This window comes from Rhodnius prolixus, unplaced genomic scaffold, assembly GCF_049639745.1.
Source record: "Rhodnius prolixus isolate KJV_2025 unplaced genomic scaffold, Rpr scaffold_10, whole genome shotgun sequence".
Classification (NCBI taxonomy): Eukaryota; Metazoa; Arthropoda; class Insecta; order Hemiptera; family Reduviidae; genus Rhodnius; species Rhodnius prolixus.
Window position 1 is genome coordinate 16,577,444 of NW_027411615.1, and position 17,932 is coordinate 16,595,375.

Consider the following 17,932-nt stretch of genomic DNA (forward strand, 5'->3'; position numbering starts at 1 on the left):
TCCACGTTTAAGACCACTACACCATCACCTGCTCATTTTCTAATTTTCAATTTTCCCTTCCTATAATTACCTAAATAAATTAATAAATAGTAACATAATAATAATATAATAAACCGAAATCTTACTGAAGATACCAGAGAGAAGAATTACTAGCTATTGTGACCAATGAAGTGACAGGCACTTCCTTACAGTTGAGAGCACCTAAACACTAATTAAAAAACTTTAGGCAGAAGAACTCCAAAACGTGCGTACATAAAAGTTGTAGAGTACCTACTACACGTGTGTCACACACATGTTATACCGACTAAGTGCTTTCCAGGTCGCTTGTGTTTATAGGGCTAAGTAAACCTTTGGAAAAGAAGATAAGTACTGGTTAGTATAGAAGAGATAACATAACCAGCCGAGCTAAAATTACTTTGCTCAAGTGTCCAATGATATGAAAAGTTATAGAAACCATTTCTAACTGGGTCGAATTATTTTTACGTTTCAACATAAGCTCGTTAGTATCAACGGTAGTGGCCATATTTGCAAAATGGAGTTTTTTGTTGTAGTACTGTAGGGGTCCTCTTTATTTCCTCTAAAATAAGAAGTATAAATAAAATTTAAGGAAGGTTTTTTTTGGACGTTTCTTCAGTATGAGCTTTTAAGTTTCTAGCAAGAGAAAGCTTTGCAAACGGGTCAAACTTTCGAAATTGGATTTTTCTTTAATAAATATTCGTTTGAGGTCTCTTGAAGGCTACAATATTTTTGGCAATAGATACGTTTTTGGCTCCATTCAATTGTAACCTAACAGAAAATATTTATTGCAATAATTTCATCACTTATCGCGAAAATATCTTATGTTTATATTCTGCTTACAACAAAAAAATAAATTATAATAAAAGTCAATAACTAAACGCGAATGATGCATTATTAAGTGAACCGTATCCGATATTTACGAAAATTTCACTGGATAAGGTTATCTGAATTCTGTAGATCATCTATACCTGCGGTGACCATACGTCCTTCATTTAAAAGGACAGTCCTTTATTTCACTGCTCTGACCTCTAACTTAATTATTTTCTAAAATAGGCCTTTCGTCCTTTATTTTGTTAAGTCCACAAGTGTTTTTTTCATGTATGCCATAATGACTAGTGTTGTCATCGTGTCGTACATTGCTACAAAGAGTGCGGTAATTCAGTGTATCACAAATCGAACGACCCTTTGACAATAGTAGGAGGTTGGACACTCTTGTGGGGATTTTTGTGGTAGTTTTTTTTATTCCCTAGATGGTGGATGATATATTCGGAGCTTTGGTGAGCATTCGAAGCCACTTGTCGAAGCTCGAGCTTGAGTGACTGTGGAGTAAAATTTGAATGTATGCATTGTTGTATTTTGCTTTTTTCGGAATAGATGTTATAAACTTATGAATTTTATAAGGTAATTTTTATTTTCTCAAGCTATGACAAAACGTGCGAAACTACTTTACAGACTTCTTGGACGACGCTCCAAATTACCCATTGAACTCAAACGTTTAATATACAACACTATTCTCAAACCTATGTGGACATACGGACTAGAGCTGTGGGGTTTAGCCAAACCTACAAATATACGGACTGTACAGAACATTTCAGTCAAAACTCCTCCGACAGATAGCTGACGCTCCTTTCTACGGTGACTAACCTCACTCTTCACACCGACCTCAACATTCCCTTCGTACACCAACTCTCCAAGACTAAATACCAAAAATTCCATACTGCTAGCTCCACTTGCTCTAATCCTCTTGTACAGTCTCTCGCCTCCTCTGACATCCCTAATACTCCTCGACGACTGAATCACCAGTGGCCCCGCGACTTCCTTGTAGTCTGAAGGCCTAAACGTCATCCTTCTCCTATAGAGAGTGCTACCGCTGGGTAGTTTCTCTCCTCCTGCTCTCCTCCCGCACCAGTTCATCACTCTCTCCATATTTACTGTTTGTATAAAATGTATACAGATTGTAAATTACAAAATAAATTAAAAAAACAAAAATTCTTTATGTTCCTTTATTTTCCACAAAAAACTATGGTCATCGTAGCTATACCGTACACTGAGGGAATTCTACCGGCAGATTTCCTTAGTCTGGTCTTTTTTTTACCTTTTTAATTTTTCTTCCTCTACTGAGAGGGTAATATTGAAATCATCCAGACTTCCGATTTTAAGTGTACCTAAAAATATCCGTTGAGATCCCTCGAATCCGAAAAATATTTTTTTTTAAATTTATTTTACTCAAAAGACGATAAGACAACATGACTCGTTTACTACTACAGAACAAACGCCTCTTGTACAACAGTTTACTAAAACTACTATGGAGCTACGGAAGGCAATTGTGGGGTTCTGCCAAGCGTTCTAACCTCCTAACAATCCAAATCTTGCAATCAAAACGTATCTCTGCTGCTGTGTATCCAACCGAACCATTCATAATGACCTCAACATTCCTTTTCTGACTGACATAACAAATTCCACAACACCTTAAGTGCACATCAGTATACTTTCGTTTGTCGCCTCTCTTCCTGAACAATACCTGACGATCCTCCAAGACGTCTTAAACACCAATAGCCTCATGAATTGCTCCAATAAATATATGGGACTAAATTTCTTATGCGGATTGCTCCTCATGAATCATTTATTGTTCATAACAGCTTTATTTATAGCAAAATTTGTAAAGTTTAAATTATTTATTGAAATAGTTTGCGCAATTTATGTAACTTTTCTAAAAAGATCCTCATTCTCTAACTAAATCTACGTATCTATTATCTTTAAAGTAAAAAAAATGGTTCCTACCTCTGTAATACCTTTGTACAGTACTTTTGTCAATAAACGTCCAGGTTCATCCATGGCTTTTCCATCGTCAGCGGGACCCCAAGAATTAGAAAAAACATCGATTTTGTCCATTTTGTAGCCTAATGCTGAAGATTCTAATAGATCCGTTGGTGGACCATCCAAGATTTTTATACCTGTAAAGTACGTATAGAATTGGGTTAATTTTATGTTTAGATTCGCCTAACAACAACATCCCAGTCCTACTACAAATATAAAATCACTGTTTGTCTGTGCAAGCTCCAATCTTAGTTCAACTTTAAAAAGACCTAAAAGACTTTCTGTCCTTTCTATCAGCATAAAAAAAATGAAATAATCAATAATTGAAACTATTTTTAGCATTGATAATATGTATAACCCAGTTTTTGAAAGAAATACATGAAACATTCAAATGTTTCGAACTATATTTAGCAGAAAATGTAGATTATAGAAGAAGAGAAAATATAAAGGTATCAATATGGACTGGAACTCAGAACAAACGTGCCCAGAGCGCGTGCTCAGTTGAGCTGCCTTAAGATTATTTTGTCGCTGCACTAAAGTTATAAACGAGTATTTCAGCTTGAATTGACAAGAGAATAACATGTGCATCACATGCACTACTTTATATAGTTTATTTGAGAGGGGCTTATTGAGGCTACCGAACAGTCTTATTTCTCTTATTTTGGTCATTCAAACTGGATTATTTTAATATTAAGAATGTTCTACCCATGAATAAAATAATAAGCATAGGATCTGAACGTTCTCAATGGACTAGCTTCCATTGTCCGAGCTGAAAAGGCTGGATATGTCACAATATTCAGGATGAATGTGACTCAAATCTAGAGCTAAGTTCATAAAACTGGAGAATTCTAAAGAGGCATGCTTGCAGGACCCAGTATCCTGCTTCGGGGGCGGAGAAGAGAGGGGGTTCTCTCTGAGAAAGGTACCTGACGCGTATCGACGTCTGGGCGATAGTGCAATGAAATTATTTTACTGTTTAGGATTGTTGAGAAATTCTTGTAAGCCAACGTAACGTATTTCTTATCAAGAAACCCGGGCATTCTGATTACAGGAGCTATGAAGCAGCGCATCGCTTTGCCCGGTAAGAGCCCTGGGCAGTTTTCACGAAAACTGAACCCTCTTGAAGAATCCAAAATGCTTTGTCAGTGCGGCCATTAAAGAATTGGTGCATAACAAGTCTTAGTAGTGGTAAGGAGAAACTCTGGTCCAGAAGCAGGTGAAAATGTTTATAAGCAGCTGCTAAGCCTAAAACTTACTGCGGCATTACTCCAGCAAGGCCGAGTGACCATTAGGAATATTTTAGGCCTTTTCAATTGAATAAACACCTTATAGATTGAATGCATTGTATGGTCCTGGCCAAAGACAGCTTATGGGTTTTGTTAGGAAGAAGATGAAACAGCAGAGTTCGTTCTAAAATCTACAGACAACCACATCTTTATACTTTGCCAAAGAGCATAACTCGTAAGTCTACTTAAGCACATACGATTGGAGAAGGTGCCACAATAGAACTCTGTGTCGCGGTGGCTAGGCTTTAGGACCAATCCCCGTAGAACCTAACCTCTAAGACCAGTAAGCAAACTATAAACTAGAAGAAAACGAAGTGTTCACAGACTTACTTCTCTCTTCTAATAGAATTAGTTCTGTCCACACTTACCGCCTAAACTTGCCTGATACGCAATGCCAACTCCGCAAACGTGATTATTAGCTGTCATAGAGATTTCGCCAGCACATTTCGTTCCATGAGAGTTCGTGCCGGAATTATCATATCTTGGTGTTGGATCCATGTCGTTTTCATTAAAGTCATAGCTTATTTCTGGATCCTTTAAGTAAAACACAAAGAATCTGCTATAATCTTGAATATTTTAAAGCTAAAGTTTGACACAAATAAATATTATTTTAATTTTATACTTTATCTCATAACCTAAAGAGGATGTATTGTGTTAGTTAACATTTATCGTACCCCTAATACTTGAACCTAGGAATTCAGCAAACTTTCTTTAGTATAATTTACAGGTATTGTGGCTCATCAAATGACGATAACGCTGCAGACTTAAGGACTGTCACTGTCATAACTTTGGAGTAATAAATTCCAAATATCAACCCAGATTAAGGAAGAGAATTAATCCCATATATTTTCAACTTGAAAATATCTTCACATACTCGGGAAATTTGATGGATCCATGAGATGGAGCTTTCAATAAACAAACGGAAATGAAAGAAATCCATTTCAATTCTGTGAAAAGGTAGATGGTAGATGATAAAACTCTTTCCTGTTGAAACAAAAATCATGTTTAAGTCGTTCGCAATATTCAGCTTTTCTCTCTCTACCACTCATTCTTTTACTCTCGCACTCTAACACTCAAAACAAATCGCTAAAAACTTCTCTTTGTCCTTAGGGTACAAAAAGTGTCAGCCAAATATGCCCTCTTATGAAACCTAATTTCAATAATTACTGGCTCCAAAATATATCTGTTTACTGTACTAAGAGGAAAAAAAAACCGTATTGTAAAATCAGGAATGGCCATCTAGAAGTACAAATGTACACAGAAATTTGGTGATACAGTAATTATTCTTAAAAAAATTAAATAATAAAATAAAATATATGATCTAATTTATAACGAATGTTTTACCAATTTAAACTGTTAATTACTCGTATTTATAACTATCAAGAATTATTATACCTTCCTTTTCCATATACTCCTTCAGAATTGACACTATAGCCAATCATTTATCAATAGCTCTTGCTAAAAGTTTCAAATACTTTATAAAGTGGAGAATCAAACCTAACCACACTAAAACGGAGCTGATTCTATTCTCTCGAAGAAGACCCACAATCAACCATACTGTTAAAGTAAATGGAATCTCTCTACCATGGCAAAAATAAGTTAAATACTTAGGATTAACTTTAGACACAAAACTAACGTACACAAAGCATGTGAATAATGTATGTAATAAGGCGCTAGGCGTAATGTGCAGTCTGTTCTCCTTGCTTAATAGACACTCATCCTTGGACTTCCAAAAATATTCCTCTATATTTGACCTATACTCCTGTATGCAGCCCCTGTCTGGTCTCAAACTTGCATAACCAATCACAATAAAATACGGAGAGTGCAAAATAAATGCCTGAGATTGATTGGTTCATTTCCCAGATGGACGCCCACAGACTACATGCATGCAGTAATTGACGTTCCTAGCATCTCCACTACTGTTTACTGTCTCTTAGAAAAATTTGTCTCCACTTGTTACAATAGCCCGTACCCACACATAGTACCCATTGTTAATTACAATATAAACTCTCTTGGTTATAAAAAATATAAATATAAACGCTTAAAGCATATTTTGTAACCTGTATATCAAGCTAAGGTTTTTTATTTTAAATTTTTTTGCTTAATATGTAAATATGTTTCCTTTACTCTGAACTAAATATAATTTGATGAGTGTATATAGGCGCTAAGCTTGAAACTTCAATTTCTGTATTATTTCAAATTTGTGTACAAATGTACAGTTTGTAAATAAATATTATTATTATTATACCTGAGACGACTGCCTGGTGGTTAACGAGGATAAAACTAAATTCTTTTCCATTGACCCAACACTGAAAGAGCCCCTACAAATAGGAAACTACAAATTTGAAACCGTCACAGAGTTCGGTTATCTGGGATCCCTTGTGTCAGCGGAAAATGACGTTACACAGGAAGTGAAAAGGAAAATGATGTCTGCCAATAAATGCTATCTAAGCAAGCATTTTAAAAGCAAATTATTGACGACAGGCACTAAACTCTTATTCGGCCTGTTTTCGGTGGACGCCTCAGAAATATGGACCATTTCAAAGGGGGAAGAACACCGTCTGCTGATGTTCTAAAGAAATTATATGGCCCAGTACCTGAAGGTACGACCTGGCGACGTAGGCAAGACTGGGAGCTGAATGCATTATCAGAAGAGCTCTCAATAGTAAATCTCCTTAACAAAAACTTACAGTTTAAAATGTTAAGTATAAGGATTGATTAAACGCCAAAAGGTACACAAATCAGCGAGTACCCAACATTTCATTAATAGTTAAGTAATTATACTGCATTAATTTTCATTAATAAGTTATTTTTTAGAATTTATTAGATGTCACAGACCCTTGTGCAGGCCATTTTCGTCTACAAAATATATGTTCAAGTAGCACTGTAGATTGACTGTAACATTGATTATTTATAATAATCAAACTATTAATTACAGGTTAAAAAGAAAAACGTTATAAAAAATAAAAAAAAATTATGAGGCTAAAAATTCAAAACTTTTTTTTATAAAAAACTTACACCAACATACATCAATGATTTTGTTTATTTTATTTATTGAGATTGGCTGGCCATCTAGCGAGGAAGAATGCTGGAAGGAAATTCCCTCAAAACTTCTACGCGAGACACCAGACAGGAAACGAAGAATTGGAAGACCCAGGTTGTGATAGCAGGACGGTGTAGCTCAAGATGCTAAGATTATCCTCCGAATCCGTAACTGGATGGCGGTTGCTAAAAATAGGGACGACTGGTGGAAACGTATTGAGGAGGCCAAGACCCACATCACTGGGTTGTAGCACCTTGAAGGTAGATGTTGGGACGAATGTACTTTACTTTTTGTTCCAAAACTAGTCTTTAAGAATTTTAGACCCTCATTCTATCCAAAACAACACACTACCTTTAGATCTTCCAGGTCGCAAAGAAATTATACTATAAACTCTACAATTATTAGAGACTCTTAAATGAGAAGAAAATTTATGCAGATGGATTTCTTTTACATGTAGTAAGCTAGTAAGTGTAATTGTATTATTATAACTTTTTCATGTATATTTTGAGAAATAAGGCACTTTATTTGTTATTAACATTACACATAGACAGGCCTTAACGTAATTTTGCAGTACCGAAAGAACTGATTCCCAAACTCCGTTAGAGTATTTTTGAGAAAAAAAAAATAATTGTAGAGATTTTGAATTTGTTTTCTAACGCAATGTTTAAAGGCAAGACATTCTTAAACTTTAAACTTATATTAAAGAGAAAATAATTTAGGGAGTAAATATTTTTCTCTCTTATACTACCAATCATAATTCCAAATTTTGATTAAATATTTCAATAAATTTTTAATGTAAATTCACGTACATAGTTATCTCTTAGATCTATATGATTCTTTTCAAGTCCATCATCAACAACTACGACTCTAATTCCTTTGCCGGTGATACCTTCTTGATAGCACGGTACAACGTTCAGATCCAAAACTGGTAGAGTTGGTTGGGGTCGATAGTCTTGCTAGAAATTTTAAACAAAATCTAGTGAGAATACTTTCATACAGCTTCATTTTTTTCTCTCTGTTTTTCAAAATGTAACATAAACATTTGTTATCTGCACACCTGTCAACAGATAATGAATACATTTTTTTTTCTTTTTGACTTAGCAGTAAAACTTTTTGAAACATAACTTTCATTATATGACACAACGACGTATTTGAGGTTTTTTGAAAATGGTTTTTGTGTGTATGTATGAGTGTGTGAACATTATAGCTCGAAAACGAGAAATTGTAGGAAGTCCAAACTTTAAATTTCATTGGGATTCTATCATGGGGCCTAAACCGAGGACTGAATGGAAGGTGAACTGGACGGACCAGTACCGGAAGGGAGGCATGTGGTTTACCGATGGCTCCAAGATGGACTGTGGGACTGGGTCTGGAGTGTATGGGGTTAAACCCGAGGTACTCATAGAGAGATCTCTTGGGAGATACGCCACTGTCTTCCAGGCCGAGGTTTTTGCTATTAAAATATGTGCTGAGGAAAACCTGCGGATGGAACCTAGAAATAGGGAGATTCGTATCTTTTCGGACAGCCAGGCTGCACTGAAGGCTCTTGTATCCTTCAGAATGACCTCTTCCCTGGTTTGGGAATGCAGGAAGGCCCTAGATCTACTGGCGCGGCACAACAAAGTTCGGTTGGAATGGGTGCCGGGCCATGTGGGTATTAAAGGGAATGAAAAAGCTGATTATCTGGCCAGGAATGGAGCTAACACTCCTTTCATCGGTCCAGAGCCTGTCCTGGGGATCACCAGGGGTTCGGTTCGTGCGGCTCTCAGAGATTGGATCTGGAGGGAGCATGAAAAGGACTGGGTGATGTGTCCTGGGGTTAAACACAGCAAGACCTTGATGCCTTGGCTGTGTAAGCAAAGATCCAAAGAGACCCTGTGGGCAGAAATCAGATTACTCTGATTACAGGCCTATTCACGGGGCACGGTAGGTTTAAAAAGCATCTGTGCAGGGTGGGGCTTATCAGCTCGGAGCCGCTGTGCAGATTATGTCAGGAAGAGGAGGAAACGGCCTCTCACCTGTTGTTCGATTGCGTTGCAATCGAACGTTTGCGCTATGAAACCTTTGGAACGTTGAGGCCGAAGGAGATAGTAGCGCAAAAAGAACTAGTAGGGAAGGTCCTCAACCTCTTTAGGAGGGGAGGGTTCGCTTACTAGAACTAAGAAGGGACTGGCACAATAAGTCTTTTGTGGCTGCAGTGCCATGGGGCATAGGTCCCGTCCCGTCTACCATCTTATCTTATCTTATCATGGGGCCTGTGGCAATTATCTCGACCGAAATTTATAATTTTAAATAAAGGTTTTTTAAAAATAAGAATGTAACGAAACAAATCAAGTAAACACATCACAGAATTTTAATCAACACAGAATAAAACAATGCGAAGAGATAAAGTTAACTTCGAGGTAAAAACATATAGAAAAAACCCTTTATGCGTGAAGGTAAGGATGCAAGGGCTAATTAAAATTGAGTACAGTAAATGAACAAAATGGCTGAACATGATTACTAATATTAATATAGACAGTAAATAAAATAAGTACCGGAGAGGGAGGCACATTTGAACAGTTTTAATTTCTCGCCAAATATTTAAAACATTTATGATTGGTAATTTTCTCCATATTTTGTGGTAAACCTGTTGTATAATTGACTGAGTTTCCCTTCGTTTTCATTGTTTGTAAAGCCAGAATTGAGGAATGTTTTGTAAGGTGGAAGTAAAATTTTTGTTGCAGCTTTGGGAAGTGTATTGTGAAGATTGTAGTGGACAAGGTGGTAAGAATTGTTAGTCCATATTAACATTTTGAATTCGTATTTTTAAATCTAGTATTTAAAAAAGTGTATTTGCTTGCAAAAAGTGTTGGATATTATATTTTCTTTTATGGAAGGAGAGGGGGCACATTTCAACATCACAGTTAAAATGTGCCCTACCGACCTGCAAGTTTGTGACTTTTTTTTTGTTTAATCGCAGAGAAGGGGAAAGTGGTCCGAACCTACACTAAGAAGCGCAACAAACCGAATATTTTGTTCAAACTTTCTAAACCCATCACTTCGGGTACAACATCCCCGAACTGAGTCATTCTTGATTTTTGAACTAGATTTCATTGGTTTAAAAGAGAAAGTAATGTAGTAGTGAGAGAAATAACTGATAGAAGGTAGATTCAGAGTAAAGTAATATCATTTCTTTATATTTTATATTGTGTTCAAAGCTACCCCACCAGTGGGGCAGATATTAACATTTGACACAACAATTTTTAATTAAAAAATATAGATATGTATGTAAAGTAATAACTGTTTATTGATATAGATCTGTTACAGAAGACTTGAAAGTTGTAGAAAACAAAATAAAAAGGTTCAATAATACGATTCCGTGCACTCTGTAACAGAAAGTGTAAATTCTCTTCAAATTCATGAAAAACAAAACATGATATTTTATATATTAAAAATAATAATCACTGAGCTACCGTAATTAACCTTGTAACGATCTCTCCTTTTTTTTGAAACCAGGCTCGTAAGCTGGCCCAGATCTAGTCCTCTTGGTCTCAATGTTGTGGTCTAGTCTCCTCTCCTACATTCTCTTCGTTTCGAGTGGTGAGTTCAGGTGAGTAAATTCACTATTTCGATGGTAAATAACCCCAGCAATCACCACGATATAAGATCACAAACTTTCTCGTTTCACAACTCTACCCAGTACCCATTTTTTTTTTTTTTTTGTAAAGACCACTGGAGTAAGTTTCATCCTTATTAGATCACCGATGGCTAGCGCTGGCTAAGTTGAAGTGTGGGATGCAAGCCATAACTTTTTATTTTTATTTTTTGCTGTTAATTCTTCTAGGCCAGCCTCTGCAATCTTTGGATTTTAAGGAATTGCTGTTCTCAACAATCTAGAAGAAAGACTCTGTGCTGGAATACTTCATCTTTACATTTGGTGTTTCCTCTATTCCAGTAGATTCTGCAAAAAATCAGATCCTTCCAAATCTGTTTTTTACTTTAACTGCTTGGCTATCTTGAACTGAAGACTCCGTTTTTCTGTTTTCTAGACTGTGGTAGGTGGCATATGACAGAAATCCCAGTCATGAAGCACCAACAGAGATTATCTCATTCAGTAATTGTTAAATTAAAACAATGTAATGATAATATCACACACAAACTCAACATCCAATCAGCTGTGAATAACAGCGATAATACAGCTAATGATAATTTCACTTACAAGCTCATCACCCAATCAGTATTTCCGCTATTGAGCTGAAATTAATGTTAGGTTATATACCACCATATAAGATTACAATTTATGAAGTGACATATTGAATATTTAATTTTAAATATTTTACTAATTAATCAAAAATTAAATTGCATAAAATAAATACTTTTATCCTGAAAAGTATCAAAGTTATTTGAGTGTTCGTGAAATTTCCAATTAAATATGATTTGTGCAATAGTTTTTCTTTTGCAATTTTGATTAGATTAACTCTCACCTTGTTTCCATTAGCCAGCCGCAATCGTGTAAGCATCATGGAAACTAAGTAATCAATCGATCTACTCAAATTACCAGCATTGGTGATATTACTGCTGATAGTAAATAATAATAATAATGCAGAGTAAAGATATCTTCAAATTTAATAGGTTTATAAACTAAATATCTATATATCCTTAGACGCTGATAAGGTAATTTCTTTTTTCCTCAAAAAGACGAACAAGCTGGAAGTTATTTATAAAATTTAGAATTACAATATTATTATTCACTATAAACCAATATTCATTGTCTCCAAAGAAACATTAGCCTCACGCTCATTGAAGCAAAGAGGATATTAAAATTTAAAGAAAGCCCCAAAAACTTAAAAAAATAATTAGTGAAACAAATGGAGTAACTTTATTAAACTATAACCTGAGCTTGAAACAGTTAAAAGCTAAAACGTTTTGTAAATAATTATAAAGAAGCAATGAATACACAAAGCTAATCCAGTCTTAACTACAAATAAATCCAATAGATAGCAGCATCTTCCATTCAAGCAACTATATCTTCATTTATCAAATTTAATAAGAATTTTTTTAAATGCTCAATACATAACTTACAATATACCATTCCTTATCCCAAAGTTCATCATTGAAAACTCTACGATATCTACTTTGAAGCCAAGAGAATATTCCTCTTTTGCTTCGTTTTTTAGGCACTTGTTTTTCTACCCATTCAACCTAGAATATATATAATACATATTGAAGTGAAATAATCTAATTGTTTTCAAAGTAATTATTTACGTATTTAGAAAAGCTTACTCTTTTATTTTTCACAAGCTTTCCTGTTGTCCGTTTTCTTGCACTTGAACTATTGATTTTCTTCAATAAGTAGGTATCGTCTACGAGATGCCACTAAAATTTAAGCACATTTTAAAGTACACAATCAAACATATTGAAACAATCAATAAGTGTGTATTATTTAAGAATTAAAAATGTTTATAAATAACAACTACTGGTGTAGATAAAGATAGATTACACATGTAATCAAAAGGCAATCAAATTAGATGTGCAACATTAGCTGATTGTGTACTGCACTCAGTGATTACCTTGCAATTAACTACGCTAGGTGTAACATCAGTCAGACTTACTTAAAGGAGTAAAGAATTAACCTTATTTACTTTCTTGTTAGATTAACTTTTAACGTTTAACATTCTAAAAATTACACAGATTGTATTTGTACTTTGTGAACTCAAGTTTAACTAAATACTAATAAATGAGATTTTTATACTTTTAACAACTAAATCCCTGACGGCTCTCCGGCGTCATTACTAATTCCAGAATGGAAGGGAAAAAAACAACTCATGTAAGAGAATTCAATAAGTTTTTTTGTTTTTTGTTTCACGAATGAATAATTATTTATATACTTGAATACTTTCTTATTAGGATAAACTTACTTTTAAAATACTTCATGTTTACTACATAATTCTTATAGATATGGGTATGTAAATGTTGTTGAGACATATTCTCGTAATGGTTGAGAGCATTTAACGTAATTCAGCCCTCTTTTTGTTATTTTCTCATGTGGATGTTCCTTCGTTACAGACAACAATGACTATTACCGGACAGTGAGCTGTAAGAGGCACCTAGATAGAGAAAATCCAAGGGCCAGCAGCTGGATTCGATCCCAGGACCTCTGCATAGGAATCCAATACGCTAACCGCAAAGCTAAGTCTTGGGTGTTTGAGTACGACCCAGAAATCAAGCGCCAGAGCATGGAGTGGCACTCTTCAACCTCTCCAAGGCCAAAAAAAGCAAGGATGGCGAAGTCGAAGAACAAATGCATGCTGATTTGTTTTTTCGATATCCACGGAATCGTCCACAAAGAGTTTCTACCACAAGGTCAAACGGTCAATCAACACTTTTACCGAGAGGTTCTTGAAAAACTTCGTAAAAGGGTCATTCGTGTGAGACCAAACATCAAGAACAAGTGGGTGTTGCATCACGATAAGGCACTTTGTCACACTTTGCACATTTAAGACGCCACGGTAGCCGAGCGGTTAGAGGCGAGACCTGCAAAGCTAATATGCATTGTGATACTGGGTTCGATTCCCGGTCTTAGGCCTTGGATGGTTAATAAAAAGAAATTTACAGTAAAGTATGTTTAGCTAGTCGCCTCCGTCCACGACATCTAATTGGCAGTTGGACGTAAAGCTCCGCCTGAAAAAATAGGCGAATACTTTACTTTACTAAATTTTCTAAATAAAGCCAGATGTCAACTATTTCTTTGAACTATTTGTATTGTATAAATTTGTATAATAACCTTTAAAAGGTAAAATAAAATGCTAAAGCCTAATTATAAATTAAACCTAAATTATAGACTGAGAACTATTTGTATTATTTGTGTTATTATTATATTATTATTGTTGTTTCTGTAAATTGGATTATTGATCCGTTTTTTTTTTAAATAAAATAAAATATTGTTTATAGTTGAACAGGAACTACAGTGAAATACATTAATGTATTTTTTATTAAGTTTTAACTCCCAAATCATTCATAATTTTTGAGCCCCGCTAAAAATTGGGTAGTTATACTACTTCCAGGACCTACATTGTAGCTAGGCTTCACTGTAGTTTATTTCAAGGACAACAGATGGCAATAGAGATTATTTCTTATTCAACTTTCACAGTTAACGCTAGATCGTGCATGGTTTCTGCTAATCACTCTTTTCGAGAATGCAATTTTATTTTTTCTAGATGGAAATTAAAATTCATTATTTAAGATAAACTATTGAATTCAAATATTTAACATTAATTTAGAGCCACTATAATTTTACAAGAAAATGGCACTGCAATCTCTGAAAATGGCGAAAATCTAAGCATATTTTCGAATAGGGCAAGAGAAAATTTTAACTTTCTCTTGTTAACATAGTTTAGGATAATATTGCGGCCGTGTGGAATTTACCAAACATGAGATTTTGCTGAAAAATACTTTATTTTTAGGCCTTTTAATTCGAATATGTTTTTAGCGTGAGGTTTCACTATGTATATAAACAGAGTAACCATAACCAAAGGAAAGTTTCTATAAGTTCGAAAACTTGGTTTCTTCAATTCCGCTTTGGTACCATGATCGCTTCCCATATTTTGGTATCAACCGAAATCCATCATACAGAATTTCAGCATTGCTGAAACAGTTCTTCACTTTATGTTCTCGAAAATGATTCTTTTTTTTTTTTTAGATTCATTCACTTCTAATGATGACATTACTTTTATAAGAAATTTTAGCCCAGGAAATTGCTGGTTTCTAAGGTTTTTTTTTAGGCATCCTTCCAGAGAGCTGAAAAATAGTCGAACTATCAGTGCAAATAATTTTTTCAGTAACCTTAAAATTATCTTTGGAATAACACATTTTTATTTTATTTTTTCATTTTTAATCATTCACCTAACCAACAAATCTTGATAAAACTTGCTGAGAAGAGATTTATTTTAGAACAGCATGTAAGTAATAAGTTTAAATTGCTGTAACAAATTTGTGGTTAAGCGTTTTGGCGAGCAATATTCACGGGTCATTTTTAAGTCCTACTTTTTAAAGGGTCAAATTCCATTTCTTACATTTACTGTTTCCAAAATAGCAATTAAACTACCTAAAATTTGGTCTGATGAAACTGCATCAGCGCTAAATTAGAAAAATGTTTAAACAGTTGCCATTTTTATTTTTATTTTGTAGCCTCGAAATGTTGTCTTGTAAAGGAGGGGGCGAGCTTGCTACATTTAAGTTAACATATGGTTTGTATTTTGTTTGCCACACCCCACTGTCAGTATTTCATTCATGAAAATCATTCTCACTAGGGGTGATAATATGCCCGATAGTAGATCGCCATACATGATGATATAGTGGGTGGTACTGCTGGGGTAGAATGTTAAGTATTGATCCGCAACTAAAATGCTTTTATATCACTACAAGCTCCTATAAAATCATGGTATCCTGCTCGGGACGGCCTCCGGAGGTTAACCGTGGGTGGCCTTTTAGCCGCCTCCAGGCCCCCTAGGGTATACCGCCCTTACTGCCCGAATTTCAACTCGAAGTTAATATTCTCTCGACTAGCAACGACCATTTATATCTGTTTGTAAAGATTTAATTAAGTTAATTTTAGCTAGTTTTTTTTTACTTTAATATTTCTTGTCAACTCTCTCTCATTAAAACAATTGAAAAAAAAAAAAAATCTGTCTAGAATTTACACCACTTACTACTTATTATTACAAAATTACAAATTATATTTAATAATCATAACCCTAATTTGAACAACAATAAACCCCAAATAAATATTGTTTTTGTTATTGTTGTTAAATGGCGATTACAGTTACGATTATAGCAACTATTTATGACTGAGAGCGTTATGATTAAGAATTCTTTCGAAGAAAGGGGTAAATAGATTTGATTTAATATTTTATTTTCATTTTATTTATTATTTATTTATTTTGAGAAATGCTGATGTATACTTTTCCTTGAAGCTCTGATCAGCTTATCAACATCACCTTATTATTATCTATTTTTCTTTCCCAATTTGGGTTACTCTTCATTCTTATAATTTTTCTTCTGGATGACTCTGCTCTTCATTAACCTGATTCAGCATCTCTTTCCCTTTAATTTAATAACTTTCCAAGTTGTTAACGTTATAGAACACTACTTAATAAAGACCAATAAATGCTATCTTTAACCCGTTGCCGCAAATTATCTGTTTTATCACGACTATAGCCGTCGTGCACATTTTAATTAATAAAAAAAGTACAGCGTTAGTACGAAGTGTACTAACGCATACATTTGTTAATTATTGAATAATACATTAAAAAAAAGGGTACAGCATGCCAGACAGCATATCAATTGTTTTTTTATGCGTTTTCGCATGCCTTATCGCTCCGAAATATTTGTGCATCTATAGAGAAATGACGGGTATAACAGTCGAGAGTTTTTTTTTTGGAAAAACCGTGGCCAAATGTGATAATTTTTACTTCCAAACATACAACTTACACTTGATTCCATCTGGCAGTCATAAACAATTGAGAAAAAAAAAGTGTGTTTCTGAGCACGATCTTCAAATTAAAAGTATGCGGCAATGGGTTAAGATGTTATCCTAAATACCAAGACATAATTGTACCAATGCTCGTCAAAAATGTTGATCAAAACTGACTTGAATTAACTTCGCAAGACTTTAATAATAATTTATAAGAACTGTCAACAATATTCTATGTTCAGCCAGCCATATCACAATAATAGAAGAACAACAATTCTATAGCAAAAAAACAAAAAATGTTTAACACATTTTATTAAATATTAAAGAACTAAAATAAATGTCACATCTACGAGTAAGTATTGTCAGGAAACGGAATTCAATGATCAATAAATGTATTAAAACTTTTAAAATGATTTTTTTGTTTTTGCTTTTAAGACACCCCATTATATTTTAGTAAAATTACCTTAAATAATTTCTTAAATAAACACAAGTTCTACCAATTATTACTCATTAAAAGAATTATTAAGCTTACTTGACAAACATCACTCAAATCTTTTTTATTCTTTTCACAATCTAAAATGGGATCATGAAATATTAATAACCTAATTCATGCTGTATACGTATGTAGTACAGAGTTGATTATATATAAATATAATATGCGTTTATGTGAGACCCGTTCAAAATTTTTTATGCTTCCATTTCAAATACAACACAATTACTTCCTTGAAAGATACTGTTTCTGCGAATACGTTTAAACAATAATTTAGGCAACATTTCATTAAACTGTAAAAATAACCATTAATAACAGACAAACACTAGTAATTAAGTAATTACTTTCAGCTTATTACTGATTCTCGGTTAACCCCAACACTGGGAGGTAGTCAGGATGACGTTAGATAGCGCTAAACCGAAGCTAAATCTCGTTAAGCCTAGGAAACTTTTCAGGCTGAGCTAGTTGTGATAGTGCTGCTGAGTTTATTAGAGAAGGATAATCATCTCCAGAGGGTTTAATTTTCTCAGTTATCTAGGTGGTTAGGTGGTTATCTTGCGAAGTTAATTTAAGGCAATGTGAGTTTGTCTGGATTAACATTCTGATGACCATTGGTATATAATGTCTAGGAGTCTGGGCATTTAGGATAAGATCATAAAGAGACTGGCAGTCATCCTGATCCGGGAACTCTCCTGAAAGTTCCTGAGCAATTTAGGGAGGAGTACAGTAGCCAAATAAGTGAAAGCGATCAGGTGAAAAGTTGACGTTAAGCCACTCAAGTAAGTTTACTGTGATATTAGTCCATCAAGGCCGAGAGGACATTC

General features: G+C 34.5%; 1 protein-coding gene across 7 annotated transcripts in view; it reads right to left on the reverse strand.

Moving 5' to 3' along the window:
• Positions 1 to 17,932, reverse strand: part of LOC141456709 (neuroendocrine convertase 1-like) — a 75,998-nt gene that overhangs the window by 34,961 nt on the left and 23,105 nt on the right. For 6 of the 7 annotated variants that reach the window (XM_074132924.1, XM_074132923.1, XM_074132920.1 and 3 more), the window contains 5 exons: positions 12,430 to 12,522; positions 12,229 to 12,348; positions 7,974 to 8,120; positions 4,490 to 4,655; positions 2,800 to 2,972 (listed from right to left, as the gene is read on the reverse strand). In XM_074132924.1, coding sequence (XP_073989025.1) covers positions 2,800 to 2,972; positions 4,490 to 4,655; positions 7,974 to 8,120; positions 12,229 to 12,348; positions 12,430 to 12,522 — 699 coding nt within the window. The remainder of the gene's footprint in view (positions 1 to 2,799; positions 2,973 to 4,489; positions 4,656 to 7,973; positions 8,121 to 12,228; positions 12,349 to 12,429; positions 12,523 to 17,932) is intronic. The other variant, XM_074132925.1, reaches the window with a different exon arrangement.